The sequence below is a fragment of the Trematomus bernacchii genome, unplaced genomic scaffold (assembly GCF_902827165.1).
Source record: "Trematomus bernacchii unplaced genomic scaffold, fTreBer1.1, whole genome shotgun sequence".
NCBI classification, from domain to species: Eukaryota; Metazoa; Chordata; class Actinopteri; order Perciformes; family Nototheniidae; genus Trematomus; species Trematomus bernacchii.
Window position 1 is genome coordinate 412,988 of NW_022987812.1, and position 26,570 is coordinate 439,557.

Consider the following 26,570-nt stretch of genomic DNA (forward strand, 5'->3'; position numbering starts at 1 on the left):
CCCTATCAGGCAAAGCCCTCTGAGTTTAAAGAGTCCCCTATCAGGCAAAGCCCTCTGAGTTTAAAGAGTCCCCTATCAGGCAAAGCCCCTCTGAGTTTAAAGAGTCCCCTATCAGGCAAAGCCCTCTGAGTTTAAAGAGTCCCCTATCAGGCAAAGCCCTCTGACTTTAAAGAGTCCCCTATCAGGCAAAGCCCTCTGAGTTTAAAGAGTCCCCTATCAGGCAAGCCCTCTGAGTTTTAAAGAGTCCCCTATCAGCAAAGCCCTCTGAGTTTAAAGAGTCCCCTATCAGGCAAAGCCCTCTGACTTTAAAGAGTCCCCTATCAGGCAAAGCCCTCTGAGTTTTAAAGAGTCCCCTATCAGGCAAAGCCCTCTGAGTTTAAAGAGTCCCCTATCAGGCAAAGCCCTCTGAGTTTAAAGAGTCCCCTATCAGGCAAAGCCCTCTGAGTTTAAAGAGTCCCCTATCAGGCAAAGCCCTCTGACTTTAAAGAGTCCCCTATCAGGCAAAGCCCTCTGACTTTAAAGAGTCCCCTATCAGGCAAAGCCCTCTTCTTCATGTCTCTTCTTCATCAACATGTGTCCCCTCTTCTTCATGTCTCTTCTACATCAACATGTGTCCCCTCTTCTTCATGTCTCTTCTTCATCAACACGTGTCCCCTCTTCTTCTTCATGTCTCTCTCTTTCCATCAACACGTGTCCCCTCTTCTTCATGTCTCTTCTTCATCAACACGTGTCTCCTCTTCTTCATGTCTTTTCTTCATCAACATGTGTCCCCTCTTCTTCATGTCTCTTCTTCATCAACATGTGTCCCCTCTTCTTCATGTCTCTTCTTCATCAACATGTGTCCCCTCTTCTTCATGTCTCTTCTACATCAACATGTGTCCCCTCTTCTTCATGTCTCTTCTTCATCAACATGTGTCCCCTCTTCTTCATGTCTCTTCTTCATCAACATGTGTCCCCTCTTCTTCATGTCTCTTCTTCATCAACATGTGTCCCCTCTTCTTCATGTCTCTTCTTATCATCAACATGTGTCCCCTCTTCTTCATGTCTCTTCTACATCAACATGTGCCCCCTCTTCTTCATGTCTCTTCTACATCAACATGTGTCCCCTCTTCTTCATGTCTCTTCTTCATCAACATGTGTCCCCTCTTCTTCATGTCTCTTCTTCATCAACATGTGTCCCCTCTTCTTCATGTCTCTTCTACATCAACATGTGTCCCCTCTTCTTCATGTCTCTTCTTCATCAACATGTGTCCCCTCTTCTTCATGTCTCTTCTTCATCAACATGTGTCCCCCCTCTTCTTCATGTCTCTTCTACATCAAACATGTGTCCCTCTTCTTCATGTCTCTTCTTCATCAACATGTGTCCCCTCTTCTTCATGTCTCTTCTAACATCAACATGTGTCCCCTCTTCTTCATGTCTCTTCTTCATCAACATGTGTCCCCTCTTCTTCATGTCTCTTCTACATCAACATGTGTCCCCTCTTCTTCATGTCTCTTCTTCATCAACATGTGTCCCCTCTTCTTCATGTCTCTTCTACATCAACATGTGTCCCCTCTTCTTCATGTCTCTTCTACATCAACATGTGTCCCCTCTTCTTCATGTCTCTTCTACATCAACATGTGACCCTCTTCTTCATGTCTCTTCTACATCAACATGTGTCCCCTCTTCTTCATGTCTCTTCTTCATCAACATGTGTCCCCTCTTCTTCATGTCTCTTCTACATCAACATGTGTCCCCTCTTCTTCATGTCTCTTCTACATCAACATGTGTCCCCTCTTCTTCATGTCTCTTCTACATCAACATGTGTCCCCTCTTCTTCATGTCTCTTCTTCATCAACATGTGTCCCCTCTTCTTCATGTCTCTTCTACATCAACATGTGTCCCCTCTGTGGAAAGAGACTCTGAAAGTTTCAGGAACAAAGATTCTCTCTCTTTTTGATCCATTTCTATAAAAACCTGTCTGAAAATGAGCTGATCAGATTTTGGACACTTTTAATCAAATCAAATCAAGGTTTATTTATAAAGCACATTTAAAAGCGATTTTTGGTCAGGCCAAAGTGCTGTACATGTAATAACTACAATCACATAAAAACACATTTCTATAAGCACAATAAAAGACAATAAAGAAAACACAAGGAAAAGTCAGGAGTCGTGCTCCGCTCTAACTAGAAGGCCAGAGAGAAGAAGTGAGTTTTTAGCGTAGATTTAAAAACCCCTAGGGTCTGGGCCGACCTCACATGGAGGGGCAGAGTGTTCCAGAGCCTAGGGCCAGCTGCTGAGAAGGCTCGGTGCCCTCGGGTTTTGAGCCTGGTCTTGGGCACTACCAGCAGCAGCTGGTCAGCAGACCTTAAAGCTCTGGCTGGGGTGTAGCGCTGGAGGAGTTCAGCTATATAGGCCGGAGCCAGCCCATTTAGTGCTTTAAAAACAAATAAAAGGATTTTAAAATCAATTCTGAACCGAACTGGAAGCCAGTGCAGTGAGGCCAGAATAGGGGTGATGTGGTCACGCTTTTTGTGGCCAGTCAGCAAACGTGCAGCAGCGTTTTGGACTAGCTGCAGGCGTTTAATTGAGGCCTGGTCCATACCCACATACAGAGCGTTGCAATAGTCCAGTCTTGAGGTAACAAAGGCATTAACCCTTTCCAGGTCCTCAAACGATAAAAACGACTTGGTTTTGGCCAATAGTCATATTTAAAAAAAGCAGGATTTGACTACGCTGCTGACCTGCTTGTCGAATTTAAAAGCGCTATTGAAGGTCACTCCAAGGTTCGTGACAGAGGGGAGGATATTATTTTTTAGGGAGCCCAGAATATCAACCTGGGAGGCTAGAGGTTGGGGTCCAAAAAAGATAACCTCAGTCTTGCTCTTGATGTCATAACGATGCTTTGTCTCGTGTAACCATTAGCCAATCAGCAACCAAGGTTCATCACAAACCCAGAGTGATTAGTGTTTCTCTTGGATTACCTTTTTTGGAGAGATTTTAGATTTATTATTTTTGCTTTCGTTGGGATTATTCAGCCGTACCAAGAAGACTGCATTCCAAGTTGGACATTTGCCTGAGAATTATTCCAGTTATAATTTGTACTTTTGTTGGAGGTGTTGAATGTTTGGGACAATTAAACCATCTTTGTGATGCCATACTGTCTGGGTTTTAGTTTGGGGGGGGAACTTTATTATTTAGAGGACACTTCATTTTCAGCCTCTCTCTTTGCCTGGTTACATTACCACAGTAGCTCCAGACCTTGTTCAATGGTAACTAGACTAAAAATATAAGCTGATTGTTACAAAGGTACATTTCCCCGATCAGTGACTTCATGATATTTAGAAGACATTCAGTAAAATCATATTTCTACACCAGTTAACAGAAAGGAGACTTTTAGGTGCATTATATTTCATTTTATTACAAAAACTGTACAAAGCGTAACTAAAAACACATCAGGTCGTTCTATAGAAACATACTAATATAGCACGTTAGATAAAAACTAAGTAGGTCTTCCTCTCGGGATTAAATACTGTGCAGATCAGAGAGGAGGTTAAAGGAGAGGTTTCTGTCTCTCTCTGGGTCTGTGTGGGGCGTTCAGGGTCTCTCTCCGGGGTGCGTTCAGGGCCTCTCTCCGTGGTGCGTTCAGGGTCTCTCCAGGGTGCGTTCAGGGTCTCTCCAGGGTGCGTTCAGGGTCTCTCTCCGGGGTGCATTCAGGGTCTCTCCGTGGTGTGTTCAGGGCCTGTGTGGTGCGTTCAGGGTCTCTCTCCGTGGTGCGTTCAGGGTCTCTCTCCGTGGTGCGTTCAGGGTCTCTCTCCGTGGTGCGTTCAGGGTCTCTCCGTGGTGCGTTCAGGGCCTCTCCGTGGTGCGTTCAGGGCCTCAGAAGTCAGCGTCCAGCCTGAAGGTGTTGTCGCTGGTCCCCGACATCACGCCCATCCTCTGGTATTCGCCCACGCGCTTCTCGAAGAAGTTGGTCTTGCCCTCCAGAGAAATGTTCTCCATGAAGTCGAAGGGGTTCTCCGCGCGGAAGATCTAGAACACACGAGAACACTTTGAACTCAACACTCAATATATTCAACATGTTCACACAAACGCACGACTTTCCACTGGAGCTCTTTTGAACTCAACACGGTGCGTTCACTGTCTGTTCAGCGCGGCGTCTGTTTCCTGCTGCTGCCGCTCTGTCAGCTGACCACTCGTCCTCCAATCAGAGCGCAGCAGCAGTCAGCCCCCATCATTGGCTGAGGTCCGTACCCCTGCGCGGCTCATCATCACAGACTCTCAATCAATCACTGACTCAGCAGCACTTCCTGTCAGATAATGACTGATTTAAACTGATATAGATGATTATTGGATATTTCCCGACGATTAAAGAGTACAAACTGACAGATATTGATTTAGGCATATTTCAGGAGAGATATTGATGATTATTGGATATAAACTGACAGATATTAAATATATATATATAAATGTGTGTATTAGTAGATATAAATATGTGTATCAGTATATATAAATGTGTGTATTAGTATGTATTAGTATATATAAATGTGTGTATTAGTACCTTGGAGAAGCCCAGCTCCAGCATCAGGCGGTCAGCCACGAACTCGATGTATTGCTTCATCAGATCGCAGTTCATCCCGATCAGTTTGACGGGCAGAGACTCCGTCAGGAACTCCTGAGAGAGGGGGAGGAGTTAGCTGACGGACAGGAAGCAGAGAGAGAGAGAGGAGGCGGGGCTTACCTGCTCGATGGTCACGGCGTCCCTGATGATGTCACTGACGGTGTCTTCAGACGGTTTGTTCACCAGGTGTTTGAACATCAGACAGGCAAAGTCACAGTGAAGACCCTGAACGCACCACAGAATGAACATGAGTCAGGCAAAGTCACAGTGAAGACCCTGAACGCACCACAGAATGAACATGAGTCAGGCAAAGTCACAGTGAAGACCCTGAACGCACCACAGAATGAACATGAGTCAGGCAAAGTCACAGTGAAGACCCTGAACGCACCACAGAATGAACATCAGTCAGGCAAAGTCACAGTGAAGACCCTGAACGCACCACAGAATGAACATCACACAGGCAAAGTAACAGTGAAGACCATGAACGCACCACAGTGAGAGGACCCTATCATTTAATACCACTCTTTTATCCCCGAGACCCTACATTAATAATGATGATGATGATGATGATGTACCTCGTCTCTGCTGATGAGCTCGTTGGAGAAGGTGAGTCCGGGCATCAGGCCTCTCTTCTTCAGCCAGAAGATGGCAGCGAAGGACCCGGAGAAGAAGATCCCCTCCACGGCCGCGAAGGCCACCACGCGCTCTCCTGAGGACCAGAACCACAGTTAGAACAAGGACCATGAGGACCAGAACCACAGTTAGAACCAGAGGAACCATGAGGACCAGAACCACAGTTAGAACCAGAGGAACCATGAGGACCAGAACCACAGTTAGAACCAGAGGAACCATGAGGACCAGAACCAGTTAGAACCAGAGGAACCATGAGGACCAGAACCACAGTTAGAACCAGAGGAACCATGAGGACCAGAACCAGTTAGAACCAGAGGAACCATGAGCACCAGTTAGAACCAGAGTTGGAACCATCAGATATCAGCGTAACTCTGACCGGTTGCTCCCAACAACTGAATTTATAAATAAGGTTCCTTCTTCCTTCATCTCCAGAATATATTCAACGTGTTCTCTCATCACTTCTCACGGTGAGATCGAGTTTCAATAGTTACTTTATTATTATCTAAATGTGTATTATGTGTTTAACTCTGTTGCATCTTATTTTCTGTCATTTGAACTCAACACGGTGCGTTCACTGTCTGTTCAGCGCGGCGTCTGTTTCCTGCTGCTGCCGCTCTGTCAGCTGACCACTCGTCCTCCAATCAGAGCGCAGCAGCAGTCAGCCCCCATCATTGGCTGAGGTCCGTACCCCTGCGCGGCTCATCATCACAGACTCTCAGTCACTCACTGACTCAGCAGCACTTCCTGTCAGATATTGATGACTAAAGGATGTGAACATGGACCCCGGACCCCCCCCTCTCACCGTAGTTGGCGCTCTTGTTCCCGATCCAGTTGATGGCCCAGTCGGCCTTCTTCTTCACGCAGGGCAGCGTCTCCACGGCGTTAAACAGGAACTCTCTGAGGGGATGAGAACAATGAGTCTCCAGATGCTGCAGGGCTCGACAGTAACGGTCAAACATTCAGAAGAAACGTGAACGACTTCTTGGCCAGTTTTTAACATAAAGCAATAAGAACATCAAACAGCTGGGCACCCCACAGGAGACACGGGCTCATTATTTGTTTTATTAAGAGTGATATTTAATAATTGTTGTGACCAGTCGGAACCTGAGACTTAAGTTGCTCGTGCATTGGTGTGGTTACGGAGCCAGAAAGCGATGCACGTTTACTCGCCGTGTGTTTGTTTTACAAAAAATGGCGAAGCAAATGAAGTTGTTGTTGGGGTAAACGTTCGGCCAACCCGTCGACATCTCAAACGAATGTTCAAAGTGATGCAACTGATAAAGCGTAAGGTGAACCCGAACGAACAGCAAAGAGGACATTTGTAAAGTCTTGGGAGGCGAAACATTCTACATTTCGTCACTAGTACTACGTAATGACAATAAAGTTGAATCTGAATCCTGCTCCGGTAAAAGCTCCTTCAAAATAAGAGTCCCGATCTTATTAATACCAAAATAAAGGTGCAAAACGAAACTTTACCATAGGAACATATTGGCATACAAATATAATCACTTCTATAAAAAGGTAACCCATTTTAAATATAGTTAGACATTTTAAATATAGTTAGACATATTAAATATAGTTAGACATATTAAATATAGTTAGACATATTAAATATAGTTAGACATATTAAATATAGTTAGACATATTAAATATAGTTAGACATAAAGGTAATTTACAGCATTAATAATTAATATCTAATTCTTAACTGTGAATGGTTTTCATTTAACATTAGAAATGTAGTCTGGCCAATCCAAGACTTCAATGCTGAAGGGCCAGTGGGTCTGTGGTGGGGTCAGCACAAAGGTCAAGGGACTAGTGACTTGCTCGATCTCCTCTGAAGAACAGCAGCTGCACTACTGGTGTTTAGGATACCAGCCATTGAGGGAGGACAAGTTTCCTTCCACTTCAGTTTCAAATAATTGTGATTACTTCTTGTAAAGCATTCTTTTGTGTCACATGTTCATTATTAAGTTGATGTATAACTGTATAGTATCTATTTAAAATATAAGGTGACTAAAAATGGCAACCGTATTTTCAGTTTTGGCAACCAAAAGCTGATGCCTGGTTGCCTGGCAACCACTTTTAAAAGTTAGCGTTCAGCCCTGTACCGATTACTGTCAGGGTCATTGAACACACCATCAGACCGTGTGACTCACCTCTCTGCGGGCTCCTTGATGTAGGTGTTGATCAGGAGGCTGTACATCTCTGAGTGGATGTTCTCCATGGCGATCTGGAAACCATAGAAACACCTGGCCTCCGTCACCTGCACCTCCTGTGAGAAGCGCTCCACCTGGTGGAGACACGAGGAACAGCAGGAAGTCAGTCACAGCCAATCAGCAGAGAGAGAGCATCACAGCCAATCAGCAGAGAGCAAAGACAACGTCTGAACTCTCACCAGGTTCTCTAATGGCGCATTTCCACTACACGGCCTCGCTCGGTATGGCTAGGCCTCGTTAGGACTGGCTCACTTTATGGCGCATTTCCACTACTCGGCCTCGCTCGGTATGGCTAGGCCTCGTTAGGACTGGCTCACTTTATGGCGCATTTCATTACAGTTTAGGAATTGGGGCAGTAACTATAGTAACGCAGTGTAGGCGGAGCCGTGACGTGATCTTCAATGAGAACCCCAGAAAAACAACACAGCCGTTAGCTGTTAGCACTCAGAGCTCCTCATATTAGGGCTGCTCAATTAAAATCGTATTTTAATCGCGATTACGACTTGCAACAATTACGAAAACAACGTAATCGAAATAAAGCGATTTTTTTTAATTATTATTACTTTTTTATTGGTTTTTCAGTTGAATTCTACTTAAAGTTCAGGGAAATCAACTGTTAAAAACATACAGTTCAAAAAACATTTCTCCAATAAATTGATGTTTTCAAAGTAAATGGATAATCGTTTTTAATAATCGTGATATCAATTATTGACCCAAATAATCGAGATCCTAGTCTTCAGTACAGGTGGCAATATGGTCACCTGCCTGCGCTCATCTCTGAAACCAGAGCATGTAAACAGTAGGCCAGAAACTGACCACGATCAAATTAAAAAAATCGGACAGCCCTGACGAATATTAATCGATTAATCCCCCCCCCCCCCCCCGCGGGAGAGGAAAACAGACAGATGGAAGTGAAGTTAGTAATGGCCGGCTGTCTTTCTCTGGAGGCACTTCTTTGGCATGCTTCGCACTCAAATGCGAACGCATTGTTGACCAAAGTCTTTTCGCAGAGCTTGCATTTTACTTCATTTGCACTTATCAGTTCGAAGTAGTTCCACGAGGAACTCTTCTTTGAACGTGCCGCTTTGTTCTTCTTTAGTTGTGTTGTTCTCACTGTTCTGTAAATAAATAAATCAATCGCACGTGTGACGGAGAGGGGGGGGGGGGCGGGGTGTAGCAGGCTGCACTCTGCGCTGCTGGCTTCCTCCAAGTTTACAGTAAAACAAAATGGTGGTGTGACCAATGGCCATTTACAATTATTAATACTATTACTATTATTAGCATTAGTCTATATTTTGGTTGAAACTAAGCCAGGAAAAGAAAAACATAAATATTAATAAAAAAATATATATAAATTAGGGCTGTCAAGTTAACGTGTTAATAACGCAAAAAAAAATTAACGCCACTAATTATTTTAACGCGATTAACGCATGTGTATTTTTTGTCCTCGGCCGCCCCGTAGTTTCAGAGCGCATTGAGTTTAAAATACCATCGATAAGCTGATGCTGACAGCCCCGCTCCTGCTGCCCGCTTGTGGCAGACCACACTTCCACGCTCACCGGCAGGCCCGGACTGGCCATCGGGAGGACGTGTGTATGTGTGGCGCGAGCGAGGCACACCTTACGTGTTGTTGTTAGCATCTGGTGCTAGCTGAGCTAACGGCTATAAGGAGCTGTTTCAATGAAAACAGAGGAGCGACACTGCGCCGAGCACTTGACTTTATGCAGGTAGCCAGACAGCACACTCAGTGCCCACACACACACACACTCAGTGCCCCCACACACACACTCAGTACACACACACACTCAGTGCCCACACACACACACACACACACTCAGTGCCCACACACACACACACACACTCAGTGCCCACACACACACACACTCAGTGCCCACACACACACACACTCAGTGCCCCCACACACACACACACTCAGTGCCCACACACACACACACACTCAGTGCCCACACACACACACACTCAGTGCCCCCACACACACACACACTCAGTGCCCCCACACACACACACACACACACACTCAGTGCCCACACACACACACACACGAGAGAGAGGTTCTGGGTTGAATTGAGGCTAATATTTGTAATGTTCAGGTTGTTGTGTTTAATATTCATGAGAATATTTGTCATTGTTCAAATGATAATAAACAAACATATAAAGCATATTTGTCCACTCATATGTTGATAAGAGTATTAAAAAACTTGAAGAAGATATCCCTCTAAGGTACATTTAGAACAGATAAAAATGTGCGATTTAATCGCGATTAACTATTTTAAATCGACTGACAGCCCTAATATAAATAAAATCGAATTTTAAGATTATGGAGACTGTAACTAATATTAGAATAATCGCTGGCATCCCTGGTAAACAGGCTGGTGTTTCTAGTGTTTCACGCCTTCCCCCCGGTACCGGGCGGATAAACGCGTCATTTGCAGGAAACAACGTCTAAGGAATCTTAATATTGAATAAAACTATGAATGTGTTATATCCATGTAACGGGAAGAAACTCAGCTAACTGATCTTTTAAAAAAAAAAATCAAAAAAACCCCACAATGCTAGCACTCAGCCTCTGAATTAGCCTCGATCGAAAAAACGGGACCGACAAAGGCACATAAACTCACTCTAACTCCCTTATTACTTATCCTAGATGCACAACCAAACACTATTTTTTGGTGTCCTGGAGACACTGAATCTAACGGTGCCCACCTCAACACTCAGTGATAAACATTCGCGACGCTATAAACGAAAGCGTACATCACCACATGTGGAGCCAAGAAGCTAAACATGTAAATATGGCTCACCTTGGTCAAAAGTGGTCTTCAATGGCATTAAAACAATAAAAAAACGATGCTGCAGTTAATCCATAGGTTCATCCTATGTGTCTGTGCCTTCTTTGAAATTATTTCTGATAATCCATAAGCAATACAACTGCGTTTTAGTTTCCAAACTCCAGAAGGAGACATTCCTCCAGTTTAGTTTCGCTTTCCACACGCGAAGCGGCAACATTTTTTCTTTATAATGTATGTGTATGAGAGTCTCCTCCTTCGATTCTATTGGCTCTAACAGTCACAAGGGTATGTCAACCAACCAGATCGAGCAAGGGGGGCCAGAGATAGGTCAAATCCACCCAAATGACCCCAGATGGCCCAGTTTTTGGCTAAATCTCTCTAAAAAGGTCAAATTTCACTTATTTTTGCATCAATCTTGATACAGGGTACTTATTATATGTTGTACTTTGGATTCCTAAAGCTTTTAGTCTACTAACCCATCATCCAAGGGTAGTTTTCACTATCTGTAAAAAATAATTTTTGGACGGACACTATAATTTACAGTTTTTTACTATGTAAAATCTGAATTTTCTTTAAAATAAAAAACATCTATATTGATTCTGACACTTCTACATCCAACTCACAGGTTTATCATTACTTTGAGAAAAGATTATTAATTTAACCCTTTTAGAAGGGAAGATATGGTCATTTGTTCTGGGAATGTCATTTTCGAGCCTGAGACCTGAAAAACAGGCTCAGAGTGGAACAGGTTAAAGAGATGAACTGAGCAGCCCTACCAGCATGTGCCATGGAGGCCAAAACATTTTTATTTGGTCTTAAATTGTAGTTCAACATTTATTTCCTGTTACTTCTGGACCATGACGGTGGGCCAGCCTTTAATGTTTAACTGAGTGGAATATGTTAAGGAGTTGTCAGGTTGTGACCGTGCACTGCAACATGTTTGTTGATCTTGTTTATTGGTATTTATTATTTTGATATTATTTATTTAAATGTAGATATGAATGTATAATTTATTTTATATTGGTTTTTCAGTTGATTACCCTGAACGTATAATTCAACAGTTAAAAAGTTCAAATTATTATTTGTATTTGTTTTAAAGTACAATAAATGGATGTTTTCAAAGTCAATGAATAATCGCATTTACAATTATTGACCCAAATAAATCGAGATTAATCGAGCAGCCCTACCTCGTATCTGTTCAGAAACTAGACAACAGTTAAAGTACAAACCACAGACTGTGTGTGTCATGGCGAATACAGTCGCTGCTTTATTTATGTCTGTATAGGCCGTTGTTGTGAGTGTGGACGGTCGGAGCATATACTACGTTAGCTTAGCCAATCTCCATTTAGAAAACACATTTTAAAAGGTTTAAAACATTTAAGGCGTTATGGCGCATTTCCACTACAGCGCGGAAATGTGCTATAACTTCTGAACTCTCACCAGGTTCTCCAACGTCTCTGAACTCTCACCAGGTTCTCCAACGTCTCTGAACTCTCAACAGGTTCTCTAACGTCTCTGAACTCTCACCAGGTTCTCTAACGTCTCTGAACTCTCAACAGGTTCTCTAACGTCTCTGAACTCTCACCAGGTTCTCTAACGTCTCTGAACTCTCAACAGGTTCTCTAACGTCTCACCAGGTTCTCTAATGTCTCTGAACTCTCACCAGGTTCTCTAACGTCTCACCAGGTTCTCTAATGTCTCTGAACTCTCACCAGGTTCTCCAGCGTCTCACCAGGTTCTCCAACATCTCTGAACTCTCACCAGGTTCTCTAACGTCTCACCAGGTTCTCTAACGTCTCTGAACTCTCACCAGGTTCTCTAACGTCTCACCAGGTTCTCTAACGTCTCTGAACTCTCACCAGGTTCTCGTTGACGATGCCGTCGCTGGCGGCGAAGAAGGCCAACACGTGAGAGATGAAGAACCTCTCGTCGTCCTTCAGAGCCTCCCAGTGCTGCACGTCCTTGGACAGATCCACCTGCAGACAGGAAGTTAAGATCAGCTGCTCTCAGAGACACAGACAGCAACAGGAAGTTAAGATCAGCTGCTCTCAGAGACACAGACAGCAACAGGAAGTTAAGATCAGCTGCTCAGAGACACAGACAGGAAGTTAAGATCAGCTGCTCTCAGAGACACAGACAGCAACAGGAAGTTAAGATCAGCTGCTCTCAGAGCCACAGACAGCAACAGGAAGTGCATAACGTTCCCCTCTGAGGGACTAATAAAGCTTTGAGGTTCTGAAGAGCAGGACGTACCTCCTCCGCGGTCCAGAACGACGCCTCGGCCTTCTTGTACATCTGCCAGATGTCGTGGTACTGGATCGGGAAGACCACGAAGCGCCGAGGGTTCTCCTTCAGCAGCGGCTCCTCTTCCTCAATCTTCTTCATCGCTTTGGGCTGAGAGACAGGCGGTCAGACGCTGATACTACAAATACTACAGTGTACACAGATACTACACAGTGTACACAAATACTGCACTGTGTATACAGATACTACACAGTGTACACAAATACTGCACTGTGTATACAGATACTACACAGTGTACACAAATACTACACTGTGTATACAGATACTACAACATACTAAGCCATGTACAGATACTAAACAATGTAGTCTGTCCAATGCTGCACATACTACTTAAGTATTTCCATGTTCTGCTACTGTGTACTTCCCTACATGTATTTAATAGCTTTAGTTACTTCACAGATGTGGATGAATGATGTGAAATATAATAAAGTGTTAAATCAGACTTTAGTTCCACCTGGAGTAAATCCACAAGCTACCCTGCAGTATACAAAGTCATTCAAACTAGCTGCACCTTTACCAGCTTTGAGAACACTTTCATGATCAATCATTATAAAACATATCATATATATTATTCTGAAATGGACCAATCTGCACAATGACTACTTTCACTGTCTCTACTTTCACTATATTTTGATGATAATACTTTATACTTGAAGTATATTCTGAATGCAGTACTTCTACTTGAAGTATATTGTGAATGCAGTACTTCTACTTGTAACAGAGTATTCCTACACCTCATAATAAAGACAGGAAGTGACGTCAGCTGATTTGAAACGGCAACAGCTGACCGTCCAGTTTGGCGCCAGAACTGACACTTTAGGCGCCACATCGACATAAACACTAATAATCCTACACTTTAATGTGTGTTTAGATATATACATACAGATATATGTATATGATATTAACAGTCTGTGGTTGAACTCACCTCTGAGTCGGAGAAGATTTTCCGCGCGGTTTTAGACGCTAAAATGCGCGTGGTGTTCAGGCTCGGGGGCTGAAAAAGAGAAACAATAATCTGATTTAAACCGTTTATTTCATCGGATCTGAGTGAAACACACACACGAGATGAAGGTCAATAAAGCTGCAGTGGGTACAAACTGCTGCTCCTTTGTTTAACGGCTCGAACAAAGAGTCCTTTAAACGGTAAAAGCTGCTTTTTAGTTCTTACCGTGTTTTCTTTGTCCAGCGCCATCTTGTTCATCTCACTGCTGAGAGAGTTCTCCTTCTTCGCGGACAGAGGCGCGCGAGCAGAAAGCATTGTGACGGGTTTAAAATGAAATAAGTTACGGTGTGAAAGTTAAAAGCAACGGAGAGACTGAACGGCTCCTGCTGCTGTCTGCTCCCTCTTTATATTGGAATATTGGCGCCGGAACGCAGTCGGCCAATAGGAACGCCGCTCGCGCTTGGAAGAGTTACGACATCTCCGTTCACGCCCATCTACTTCCGGTCCATGGGACCTTATTTCGGAAAAATAATGTATTGAAGTCAATGGAGAGAGAAAGATTATCTTTCGATCCCGTTTGAATTGTGCCATGAATTACACATATGATGTTTGTCAATCTTAAAAAATAATTTCCATGTCAAAAACTACTTGAGTAAAAGTAGAAGTACTCAGATCTTGTACTTGAGTAAAAGTAGAAGTACTCAGATCTTGTACTTGAGTAAAAGTAGAAGTACTCAGGTCTTGTACTTGAGTAAAAGTAGAAGTACTCAGGTCTTGTACTAGAGTAAAAGTAGAAGTACTCAGATCTTGTACTTGAGTAAAAGTAGAAGTACCAGAGTGTAGGAATACTCTGTTACAGTAAAAGTCCTGCATTCAAAATGTTCCTCAAGTGAAAGTAGAAAAGTATTCTCATCAAAATATAGTGAAAGTAGAGACAGTAAAAGTAGTCATTGTGCAGATTGGTCCATTTCAGAATAATATATATGATATGTTTTATAATGATTGATCATGAAAGTGTTCTCAAAGCTGGTAAAGGTGCAGCTAGTTTGAATGACTTTGTATACTGCAGGGTAGCTTGTGAATTTACTCCAGGTGGAACTAAAGTCTGATTTAACACTTGGTTATATTTCACATCATTCATCCACATCTGTGAAGTAACTAAAGGGATTAAATACATGTAGTGGAGTACAAGTACACCATGTACCTCTGAACTGTAGTGGAGTAGAAGTACACCATGTACCTCTGAACTGTAGAGGAGTAAAAGTACACCATGTACCTCTGAACTGTAGTGGAGTAGAAGTACACCATGTACCTCTGAACTGTAGAGGAGTAGAAGTACACCATGTACCTCTGAACTGTAGAGGAGTAAAAGTACACCATGTACCTCTGAACTGTAGAGGAGTAGAAGTACACCATGTACCTCTGAACTGTAGTGGAGTAGAAGTACACCATGTACCTCTGAACTGTAGAGGAGTAGAAGTACACCATGTACCTCTGAACTGTAGAGGAGTAGAAGTACACCATGTACCTCTGAACTGTAGTGGAGTAGAAGTACACCATGTACCTCTGAACTGTAGAGGAGTAGAAGTACACCATGTACCTCTGAACTGTAGAGGAGTAGAAGTACACCATGTACCTCTGAACTGTAGAGGGGTAGAAGTACACCATGTACCTCTGAACTGTAGAGGAGTAGAAGTACACCATGTACCTCTGAACTGTAGTGGAGTAAAAGTACACCATGTACCTCTGAACTGTAGAGGAGTAGAAGTACACCATGTACCTCTGAACTGTAGAGGAGTAGAAGTACACCATGTACCTCTGAACTGTAGAGGAGTAGAAGTACACCATGTACCTCTGAACTGTAGTGGAGTAGAAGAACAAAGTAGCAAAACATTGAAATACATAAATAAAGTACAAGTATCTCAAAATTGTACCAAGTATAGTACTTGTTGAGTTTATGAACTTAGTTACTTTACACAACTGGCTATAAAGATAGAAAGACTAAGCCTTGCACAGAGACATCTTCAAAATGCTCAACAGTGCTGCCAAAATTATAAACTGACTGCTACACAATTAAAATAAATGCTTTTATATATTTCGATTAGATGTGACTCTTTGGCGTTTATGTTATTAACTGCTTTAGTTGTTCTGACTGCTAACATCCTGTTGTTCCTCATTTTAAAGCTGATATCCCGTGGGGTCGGGGGGTCGGGGGCTCGGATCCTTGTCACCTTTTTCATACCTGATGAGTTTGCATCCCTGGGGTAGTGACTGTCACTACCCGATCTGTCCCCCTGCCCGATCTGTACCGATCTGTGTTTATATATATATATCTATGGTTGTAACTCTCTGGCGCTGGGCTCTTTAAACTGACGCTGTGACGGAGCCAATCAGGTGGCGAGTAGAGAGATCACGTGCTGCAGGCCAGCTGCGGGGAATCTGCAACAACATTAATGAACCTGTTTAATTTCATTTAAACGACTATATATTAGTTAAACTACCAGGTTAAAAGTCGGTTAAAAGGTTAACACTTTATACAGAATATACCACACTGTTAAAATACTCATGTTCAAGTATTGTGTAGTACTCATTGTAGAGAAAATACTCCATTAAAACCAAAAGCAGCCAATATTACATTTAAGAAGCTTAACCGTGAACAAGAAACCTCTTAGTTTAGTTTGAATTCCTTTTCTGTTAACCCACCCATGGTCTAAGTTACTTACATATAACGTTGGATGGTTTAATCTATAACCAATCATGTCCATCTGAGTACTTCCACCTGTGTAAATAGGTATAATATGTATAATAATAATGTTGTTAAAGAGGAAGTGATAAGTCGCGTTGAAACGGGAGAAAGTAAACCTAACGTTAAGTTACATGTTTTTAAATGCTTTATTTTCTCATATCATCAACATATAACTACTTTAACGGCTGCATTCTGGTGTTTGTTAACTTAGATGTTATTTATCTTTCGAAAGAATTACAAATACAACCTAAATGTTCCCTCTCACAAAACAGGCGGTGCTGATCAGCTGTTTCCGGAATGCAGCGGAAAATGTAGTAACCAGTAGTAACGCCCCCTGGCCACAGGGGGGTTTGTGCACATTATAAGTATTATAAAACATATCATATATATTATTCTGAAATGGACCAATCTGCACAAAGACTACTTTTACTGTGACAGAGTATTCCTACACTCTGGTACTTCTACTTTTACTCAAGTACAAGATCTGAGTACTTCTACTTTTACTCAAGTACAAGATCTGAGTACTTCTACTTTTACTCAAGTACAAGACCTGAGTACTTCTACTTTTACTAAAGTACAAGACCTGAGTACTTCTACTTTTACTAAAGTACAAGACCTGAGTACTTCTACTTTTACTAAAGTACAAGATCTGAGTACTTCTACTTTTACTCAAGTACAAGATCTGAGTACTTCTACTTTTACTCAAGTACAAGACCTGAGTACTTCTACTTTTACTAAAGTACAAGACCTGAGTACTTCTACTTTTACTAAAGTACAAGACCTGAGTACTTCTACTTTTACTCAAGTACAAGATCTGAGTACTTCTACTTTTACTCAAGTACAAGATCTGAGTACTTCTACTTTTACTCAAGTACAAGACCTGAGTACTTCTACTTTTACTAAAGTACAAGACCTGAGTACTTCTACTTTTACTCAAGCACAATATCTGAGTACTTCTACTTTTACTCAAGCACAAGATCTGAGTACTTCTACTTTTACTAAAGTACAAGACCTGAGTACTTCTACTTTTACTCAAGCACAAGACCTGAGTACTTCTACTTTTACTCAAGCACAAGATCTGAGTACTTCTACTTTTACTCAAGTACTAGATCTGAGTACTTCTACTTTTACTCAAGTACAAGATCTGAGTACTTCTACTTTTACTCAAGTACAAGATCTGAGTACTTCTACTTTTACTCAAGCACAAGATCTGAGTACTTCTACTTTTACTAAAGTACAAGACCTGAGTACTTCTACTTTTACTCAAGCACAAGATCTGAGTACTTCTACTTTCACTCAAGTACAAGATCTGAGTACTTCTACTCAAGTACCTGATCTGAGTACTTCTACTCAAGTACCTGATCTGAGTGTATTTGGTTCAAACATAAACACAGTATAAAAAGTATGAAAAACAATTTTTTACGTTCAGATATAGAAAATGATGGACATGTAATCTGGATATACTAAAAAACTACTTGCAGTATACTATTGCACAGTACTTAGAATAATACAATAAAATATGTGCAGTATTATTTTGGAAAGTGAAAAACAAAGTACAGATTTGTACTTAAACTTCTTGTGTTTCCATTCATTTTTAAATGATGTTTTTTTGCTTTACTGTATTATATTTAACTAAATTGTTCTATTCTGTATATCTATATATACCGTTACTGCAGTATATCTGAGTACTCCCCCCTATATTATGTATTGTTGTGTATAATGTTGAAGACGCTGCAGTACTGCGCTCCGCCACGGGGGGTCGCTGTTACTCTGCTGTTTATATATTTCTAATTCATCTCTTTGGCTTCTTGTGAATGTCGGTCAGTAAGGCAACTGGGCGGGTTCCTCATCAGCCAATCACGCGCCACTCTCAGGGTTCCCGGCACCTCGCCGCGCTCTCCCATTGGTCACACCCCCTACGTGCTGGCTCCTGATTGGTTAATCGCTGTTACCGGGTGCTGTGTAGCTCTTGTGTTTTATACCAAACACGTAACAACGCTGCTGTCGTCGAGCAGATATACACACTATATACACACTATATACACTATATACAGATATATATACACACTATATACACACTATATACACTATATACAGATATATACACACTATATACCCTATATACAGATATATATATATACACACTATATACACTATATACAGATATATATACACACTATACACTATATACAGATATATATACACACTATATACAGATATATACACTATATACAGATATATATATACACACTATACACTATATACAGATATATATAGGACATGTGCTTTATCTAAAGATATATAATTTAAAGCTCCTCTCATGACTCTGTTTTCTGATATATATTAGAGACTGAAATATCTCAACCCGTTCCATGTGGGGTCAGTTCAGAAGCACATGTTTATATTTCTGAATTGTAATCATGTTTAAGAAGCTCCCTCTGGAGGAAACAGGGACTTGAGCCTCTGCAGACCATTACCATGCACTAATATAACCTGAAACCACTGGATGTAATGTATTGGGAAATAATAAACAACACGTATTTTTCATGGTACGTTTTTATTATAAAAGCCATATTCTTCAACATCGCTTACAGGCAAATGTTCAGAAGATGGGATTATTCATATATAAGCCGTTATTATTAAGAATAACATTTAATAACGAGGTATTTTCTTACTGGCTACACTATGGAGAAACCAGCACTTCTTCCTCAACAAACGCTTCATTAAATAATAACCGTGTAAAGATAGTAGGTAGTCTCACAGCGAGGAATACTGTCCACTGACATGTGTAAAATATCAATAACTCGTACAATAAATGCAGACTGGAATACACGTCACATTCATATAGATATCAATATATTTACAGTATTTACAGACACAGAAGTAGGCTAATAATAATAACAATAACAATAATAACAGAAGCACAATACAGAGGCTTTGGCAAAAAATAAAAAGAGTGCATACATCTTTGCTAAACATTGAAGTAAACATGAGTATACACGGAGAGTACAAAAACAAGCAAGATTAAAAAAATCCAGTGCAATGTCAGGTTTCTGTTGGTGTCTGTCCGTGAGAGTAGCAGCCTGTCGCCTCGTCCTCCTTTACGGTGAGTTTGTGGAATAAAACGTCCTGAGGATGTCGGGAAGCTCGATCCGACGTCCGCCGGCTGCGTCTGCACGATTTAATTAGATCTTTATCTTAATATATATACTTTTAAAACACCTTAAACCTCATATTTTCTGCGGGCTTTGAGTCTGATTTCCAAACACAACAACTGTGGTGGACAATTAAAGGTTACTGTTTATTTTAAAGGGCTGCAGATATCTTAAAAATCAGTCGAACAGCGCTAATGCTAACGTTAGAATGCTAATTGCACCTATGTCCGCTTATTAAAAAGTTGGCATAATACCATGTAAAACTCTTAGCGTTACATACTAAATGTTAGCATCGGCACATGTTAACTTTGAGTCGTTAACATGCTAAAAATCCGGAAATTAAAATGTTTTGACATTATCATGCTAACGGCCTAACGTTAGCATGCTAATTGCACCTATGTCCGCTTATTAAAAAGTTGGCATGATAGCATGTAAAACTCTAAGCGTTACATAATAAATGTTAGCATTTAACTGTGAGCTCGTTAACATGCTAAAAATCAGGAAGTTAAAATGTTTTGACATTATCATGCTAACATGCTAACGTTAGCATTCAGATTTTAGGGGTCGTGGAGTGTACTGAGCGTTTTAGCCTCAGAGGGTCACTGGTAGAGGGAAAGAAGGGAAGCTACCTTTAGTTCACCTGAAGATCTCTAAGATAAACCCTAAAGAGTTATAATGACTTTATTTGAGTTCACGCTGAATCTCGCGCAGACGCAGCCGGCGCTCAGCTTCTGGCCAGCAGAGATATCTGTAGAAAAAAAGTTCCTCCGGATGTGGAGCTGATTGAGAGTCACAGTTTGGTTCCTGAGTTGACTGTTAGTTGGCGGTGCTCACCAGCACGCCGACAGGAAGTGAGGGGGCGGGGCCTCTGTTGAGGTCGCGGGGCTCGGCGCTCCACGACGACGCCCTCTTTGTGGTCATGTGACGCCGGGCGTGTTTAGTCAGGTGATCGCTGCGCATGAAGCGCCGCTCGCAGACGCTGCAGACGAACTTCTTCTCGCCCGTGTGCGTCCGGCGGTGTCGCGACAGCTCGTCGGATCGGGCGAACTTCTTATCGCAGCCTTCCCAGTGACAGCTGAACGGCTTCTCGCCTGCAGGGGAACAGCAGAACCAGAACCCTTCATTAGTATAGTGTTGGGAAAATACTGAATATACTCTTCCAATCTGAGAGTAGCATGCTAACAAAGGTATCCCAACTGTAGCTGTGAACATGACAGGATGTATGATTACCTAGAAGAGCATCAGGACTGTTTGAGGCATATGATAGCTATGTGATTAACATGATGATTCAGCCTCTATGGAGAGAGACATATGACAAGCATGCTCATTTCTGACGTGGAGCTAATCTGAAGTAAACATTAGCCGCGTTCACACCAAGTACTTTGCCGTACTTAGAGCCGGCACTTAGTGCCCCGGCACTTATTACCCCAGGGCACTTGGTACAGATCGCGTTCACACCAGAATAAGTTCCCTGAGGGAAGATTACGCAAATGAAGCCGCTGACGTCACTTCGTCTTCTTCTGCTTTGGGTTTACTGGCAGGCCTCAAACCACTTCACGGCGTATACTGCCACCCGGAGTCCCCGGCCGGAAGTCCCCGGAGTTGGGGAAGGCTTCAGTAGAAGCTGCTGGGACTCCCAGCAGCTTCTACTGAAGCCTTCAGAGTAAATCACCAGAACGCCGACACCTCCTCATCTCCACCGCTCCCATGTTTTCTTTTGTGTTGCCATAAGTTAGTCTCTCTGCGTTTGTGCGCTGGGCCAATGCTAATGCTAATAATGCTAATGCCAGGATAATAAAATGGCGGCTCTACAAAACATTTCAGAGTTTTACGGGGCGTGGTTTGCAATTCGCCCAGCCAATCAGAACTGGGGCACTTTTTTCCCCCAGGAAAGTACCATCTCTCAGCAGGCACTAAACATGGGGGGAAAAGTTCCCGGCACTAAGTATTCTTTTTGGTGTGAACGCGACATAAGGGGTACTAACGGAACTAAACGCGAAAAGTACGGGGAAAAGTACTCCGGTGTGAACGCGGCTATTGAATACTGCTTTCTATTCCTCCATCTTGTGACTGTGTAACTCCCTCTCTTGGATATCAGCATGTGAAGGACACTGTTCAGGAACTAGTTGATGCTCTGTATGTGATGACTACTTCCATTCTGGAGAGGATCACAGATACATGGATCCTGATGTTGAAGCTCAAGCAGTGATGAGTGAGATCTTTCCAACAGTATAGAAACACAACCATGGCTTCAAATGAGCTGACCAATGAAAGCAGAGCCTCACCTGTGTGTGTGCGCAGGTGAGCCTTCAGGTGCGAGCTCTTAAAGTAGGTTTTCTTGCAGCCGGGGAAGTTGCAGACGTAGTTTCGGCGTCGGGAGAAGTCTGCCTGCGTGACGCCGCCGCTCGCTCCGGACGGCAGGTAGACGGGCGCCGGCGCCAGGGGGAGGAGCTTAGTGTTGCCCAGCGTCATGACGGCGTGTGGCGCTGCGGACGCCTGCGGCACAACGAACACTTGCATGGGCGCCTGCATGAAGGCGGAGATCAACCCCGAGCGGCTGCTGAACACCTGGCAGAGCAGAGGTGGCGAGGGGATCTGTGAGGGGGTCTGTGAGGGGGTCTGTGCAGGCTGGAGTAAAGGGTTCCGTGCAGGCTGGGGTAAAGGGTTCTGTGCAGGCTGGAGTAAAGGGTTCTGTGCAGGCTGGGGTGAGGGGGTCTGTGTAGGCTGGGGTGAGGGGGTCTGTGTAGGCTGGGGTGAGGGGGTCTGTGTAGGCTGGGGTAAAGGGTTCTGTGCAGGCTGGGGTAAAGGGTTCTGTGCAGGCTGGGGTAAAGGGTTCTGTGCAGGCTGGGGTGAGGGGGTCTGTGTAGGCTGGGGTAAAGGGTTCTGTGCAGGCTGGGGTAAAGGGTTCTGTGTAGGCTGGGGTGAGGGGGTCTGTGCAGGCTGGGGTGAGGGGGCGAGGCTGTCAGTGTGGCGGATGACGCTGGTGAGGACGCAGGAGTCCACCTGGGGGGGTGGAGGTCTCTGAGGTCTCTGAAAGGGGGGCGGAGGTCTCAGAGGGGAAGCTGGGACTGTGAGGTGGTGTCATACACTGAGGGAGGAAACAGAAGAGATATATTATAAGTTTTTAACATGACACATTCATCTCCAATTCTAAAAAAATAAATAATAGATTACATTTGTATAGCGCCTTTTAAGGCTTTACATGGTACCCAGGGAAAGATTGACCACCAGAAATGATATCTAGGACCTTCAAGGATCACAACCCAGTCAACTAGCTACTGGAAAGCTACAGTGAGGGTCCGAATAATGCAACCCCTACTACCAAACCATGCATGCCCTCAGGATCCTCAGCGAGGCCATGTGGCGCCTGTACTGGCAAGCATTTGAGGCATGTGCAGCAGACAGAGAAACACAACACAGGCAGTCACAAGGAGAACATGTTGTGAAGATGTTGTTTGAGAAAGACACCACTGCTACTGAGAAGTTGGAGATCATCTAGAAGTCACGTCCACAGATATCAATCCTACAAGAACAGGTGTTACTTTTCCAGGAATCTCTGAATGAGCACCCAACTGCAGTTTTCAGGTCAATCTTTCTGGAGATGTCAGACATTCTCCACAGGTTCATCTACTACCAGCGGGAAGGTAACTGGGCAGGACATCTCTGTGAATCAGCACGGATGCTACCTTACCTCACTGCAGCAGGACACTACAAATATGGGCAGCAGTCTTTGCCTCTGTATTTGGCTGAGATGAAGAGACTGCCAGAGACAGCCCCAGAGGCACATGAAGCACTGATGGCAGGTGCATTTGTTGGAAGGAGAGCAGATGGAAACCACAATGGTGTCTGTCCTGACATGCTTCTGGAGCAGACATATAATGCAGATGCCAAGGAGGCAAGTGGTCTGGATGGTATTACACTCAATCGTGCTGCCAGGATGAAGTGGGTCTCAAGTCTACGCTGCACCTCCATTCCTCCAGTCGTGTCAACAGGGATGCAGAGACGGTAGTCAAGGTCATGGCAGCAGTAGAGACCAACCCATTCACGACAGCCACACCATCCCTGATCAATATATCTACTGGCGAATGTGCAGATGCCACAGTCAAGGACAACCTGACAAGTGTGAAAGCAGTTGGTTTGAAAGCATCGTCAGAATCACTGTCCAGTGACCAGAAGAAGACAAGTGTTGTAAAGCTAAACACCTTCCACACACAAAACAGGATGAAACCACAGAAGTCTGGCGGGAAAACCTCTGCACCTGGCAAGAGCAATGAAGTCACTGCCCTTCTGCGCATGACCCAGATCATTGCCAGTGGTGGAGAACTCAACATTGTTGACTTCATAGGCAACCACGAGTGCAGTGACCTTCCCCATCCCTCTTCCAGGAACATGGCAGTATGAGAACAGGGACCAAGGCAAGCCTCGCGAACAAACAAATAGTGCGAACAAACAAACAAACAGGCTTTCACACCGGAGTACTTTTCCCAGTAGAGTTCCAATATAGTTCAGAAAATGTGCGTTCACACCAAAAAAATCCGGAACTAGAAATGAGTTCATGAACCTTTTCACCCCATTTTCCGTCTCTGCTAGAGAGCAGGGACTTTCCTGGGAGAAAAAGGTTCCTATGTCTGATTGGCTGGGCGGATTGCAAACCACGCCCCGTAGAACTCCAAAAACGTTTTGTGAAGCCGCCATTTTATTTTCCTGGCATTAGCATTATTAGCATTAGCATTATTAGCATTAGCATTATTAGCATTAGCATTAGCCCAGCGCACAAACGCAGAGAGACTAACTTATGGCAACACAAAATAAAACATGGGAGCGGTGGAGATGAGGAGGTGTCTGCGTTCTGGTGATTTACTCGGAAGGCTTCAGTAGAACTTAGTTCATGAGAACTAAAGAGTTCTCATGAACTAAGTTCTGATGAACTAAGTACGGCAAAGTACTTGGTGTGAAAGCGCCTAATAACCCTTGTGATGCGTTCAAGGCCTCATGATAAAGTAGGCATTTGAACAACAAACAACAAAAGGATCATTTAGGAGAACAGGTCCAGTCACTGGTATTCATGTAACCAGAATGTAAATGTGAGAGTCAGTAAGGGGGGAGAAACGCAGACGATGGGAGGGTTGATTCATTGTTTAACTAAATGGTGTTCATTTATTCTTCTTCCACCAAACCCTGCATTAATAACAGACACACATTCAAAATGTTAAACAATGAACCACTAAATAACTAAAGTATTCTTTAAGAGCTTAAATCACTATGAATGAAAGACTCTTTAAATAGTGTTTCCTCACCAGCGATGACAGGGCGATCAGGTCTTTGGGACCCTCGCCCCCCCCCTGAAGGTGGATGGAGTCACAGGAGTCGGAGGTGGGGGTCAGGGGGCGGGGCTTGTGCGACCTTTGACCCCAGAAGCTCATGCTGACCAGCGCCTCGGCGGCCTCCAGGTCGTGGTACTCGATGCCCGCCATCCCATCCACCTGAAGAGGAGAGAACGTTAAAGAGGACGAACAGGATTCTGCTCGTGTTCCTGTTCTCAAGTTTCTGACTTTTCCCCCGATTTCATTTTGTTCTCAAGTTTCTGACTTTTCCCCGAAGTTCTGACTTTTTTCTCTCAGATTTCAGATTTGTATCTCTCAGATAATGTTTGTCTCGCTCAGTTCAGTCTTTGCTGTAACTGTACATCTCTGTGGGACTAATAAAGGACTTCTGATTCTGAATAGATGACGGCGTGCAGGATGTAACTCGCCCCCTCCCTCTAAAACAAGCCACGCCCCCTTCCTCATTTACATGCACCGACTCACCCCAGAGAGAGAGAGAGAGAGAGAGAGAGAGGGAGAGAGATAGATAGATAGATAGGAGAGGGAGAGAGAGAGGGGAGAGAGAGGGAGAGCGAGATAGATAGATAGGGAGAGGGAGAGAGAGAGAGAGAGAGAGAGAGAGAGAGAGAGTCTCTATCTCTCTACTCGCAGGCTCTCTCGCGATCTCTCCTCTATCTCTCTAGAGAGAGAGAGAGAGCGCGCGAGATAGAGTCAGCGCTAGCGAGAGATAGCTCTGCGCAGAGAGAGAGAGGCAGGAAGTGCAGTTGGAAAAACAAAGTAAATCTGTTGCAACACACACAGCGCTGTGAATTCCCACGCATTAAAGATCCCCCAAACACATCACAGCAGCAGATCATGGGATTACAGCAGCGAGGTATTCAGCATTCATTATTATAATGATTTATATTTAACTCCTGGGTTACTGAAAAGCACAAACACACATCCCACAATATCTAGAGATGTTAAGGTATCTTTGTTATGTGTTCAAGTGTACTGAGAGGTGCTTCCTTATTTATGTGTCTGTTTGTTTATGTGTACTGAGAGGTGTTGCTTCCTCTTTGTTCTCCAGGTGCAGACATGATGCTTAACGAGCTTCAATGTAATTACCACAGCTTTACAGGTGCTTCTAATGTTCATATGAAACAACAAGCTCTCTGGGTTTGAAATACTACATATGCAAACGTTTCAATGAAGTACCTCTTATCTTATATGTATGACATGCTCCACAAACAGACACTTTCTATGATGTTATTACACATGTTGTCTTCACAGATATTAACCCTGAGATGTTCGGGTTGCACAGACATCACACACAACTACAACGAAGCAACAATGAGAGACATTGAAGCAGTCATTGTTACCTTTATTAATACATTAGCTGTGTGTGTGTGTGTGTGTGTGTGTGTGTGTGTGTGTGTGTGTGTGTGTGTGTGGACCCCAGTCCTGAGACATTATAACACATCACTCACAAAACCATCGCTCCCTTTCTGTATTAGATTAATAATAGCATTATAGAGCACGTGTGTTAACTAAATACAGTGTTAAGTGTAATCAAAGATTCAAAGACTCAAAGGTGTTATTGTGCAGAGTAGAAATGCCAATGAAGTTCTTCTGACCTGAGCTCCTCCACCGATGCAACATGTATAATATAATACAAGAGAGGTGTTACTCTGCAGTTGACGTGATGTCTGAAGAGGAGCCACAGAGCAGGAGAGTCTGCAGGTGTGTTATATCAGAGATGAACAGGTGAGTCTGACCTCAGGTAAACCCCATCACCTCCATATAACAGTCACTACTTTATACCATCAGCCAGGTGTAATTAAAGAGAGCTCACCTGACAG

The 26,570-nt window shown here is 43.3% G+C and overlaps 2 protein-coding genes, 1 long non-coding RNA gene and 2 other non-coding genes across 6 annotated transcripts in view; all 5 read right to left on the bottom strand.

Annotated features, from left to right (window-relative positions):
* Positions 1-3,395: 3,395 nt before the first annotated feature.
* On the bottom strand, positions 3,396-13,866 carry LOC117498768 (ribonucleoside-diphosphate reductase subunit M2-like). Of its 2 annotated transcripts, XM_034150926.1 has the most exons (11): positions 13,730-13,866; positions 13,487-13,555; positions 12,511-12,651; positions 12,117-12,233; positions 7,391-7,524; positions 6,037-6,131; positions 5,177-5,310; positions 4,722-4,826; positions 4,542-4,655; positions 3,837-4,012; positions 3,397-3,792 (listed from the first exon to the last, which is right to left on the bottom strand). In XM_034150926.1, exons 1-10 carry the CDS (start codon positions 13,817-13,819, stop codon positions 3,860-3,862), a joined length of 1,152 nt encoding a protein of 383 aa, XP_034006817.1. In that variant the 5' UTR covers positions 13,820-13,866; the 3' UTR covers positions 3,397-3,792; positions 3,837-3,859. The 2 variants fall into 2 exon arrangements, with proteins under 2 accessions (XP_034006816.1, XP_034006817.1); XM_034150925.1 differs by having other exon boundaries at positions 3,396-4,012.
* On the bottom strand, positions 4,124-4,258 carry LOC117498783. Its single transcript, XR_004557603.1, has one exon. It is a non-coding gene; the product is annotated as a small nucleolar RNA SNORD94 (small nucleolar RNA).
* Positions 5,812-5,946, bottom strand: LOC117498784. Its single transcript, XR_004557604.1, has one exon. It is a non-coding gene; the product is annotated as a small nucleolar RNA SNORD94 (small nucleolar RNA).
* A 1,913-nt stretch (positions 13,867-15,779) lies between the features above and the next one.
* Positions 15,780-16,545, bottom strand: LOC117498777. Its single transcript, XR_004557598.1, has 3 exons — positions 16,498-16,545; positions 16,228-16,283; positions 15,780-15,943 (listed from the first exon to the last, which is right to left on the bottom strand). It is a non-coding gene; the product is annotated as an uncharacterized LOC117498777 (long non-coding RNA).
* Positions 16,546-18,788: 2,243 nt separating this feature from the next.
* LOC117498760 (Krueppel-like factor 11) overlaps positions 18,789-26,570 on the bottom strand; it is a 7,883-nt gene continuing 101 nt past the window's right edge. Inside the window, 5 exon segments of the mRNA XM_034150911.1 lie at positions 18,789-20,496; positions 21,691-22,445; positions 22,447-22,493; positions 24,703-24,888; positions 26,564-26,570. The exon segment at positions 26,564-26,570 is cut by the window's right edge and continues 101 nt beyond it. Of these exon segments, the coding sequence (XP_034006802.1) occupies positions 20,222-20,496; positions 21,691-22,445; positions 22,447-22,493; positions 24,703-24,888; positions 26,564-26,570 (1,270 nt within the window). The 3' untranslated portion in view covers positions 18,789-20,221.

Coding starts and splice junctions, on each gene's coding strand:
- LOC117498768 (XM_034150925.1), bottom strand. CDS start 13,819: ATGCTTTCTGCTCGCGCGCCTCTGTCCGCGAAGAAGGAGAACTCTCTC. Junction 6,132..7,390: donor ATCAAGGAGCCCGCAGAGAG/GTGAGTCACACG, acceptor TCATCCCCTCAG/AGAGTTCCTGTTTAACGCCG. Junction 4,013..4,541: donor TGGAGCTGGGCTTCTCCAAG/GTACTAATACAC, acceptor CGTGTGTTCTAG/ATCTTCCGCGCGGAGAACCC.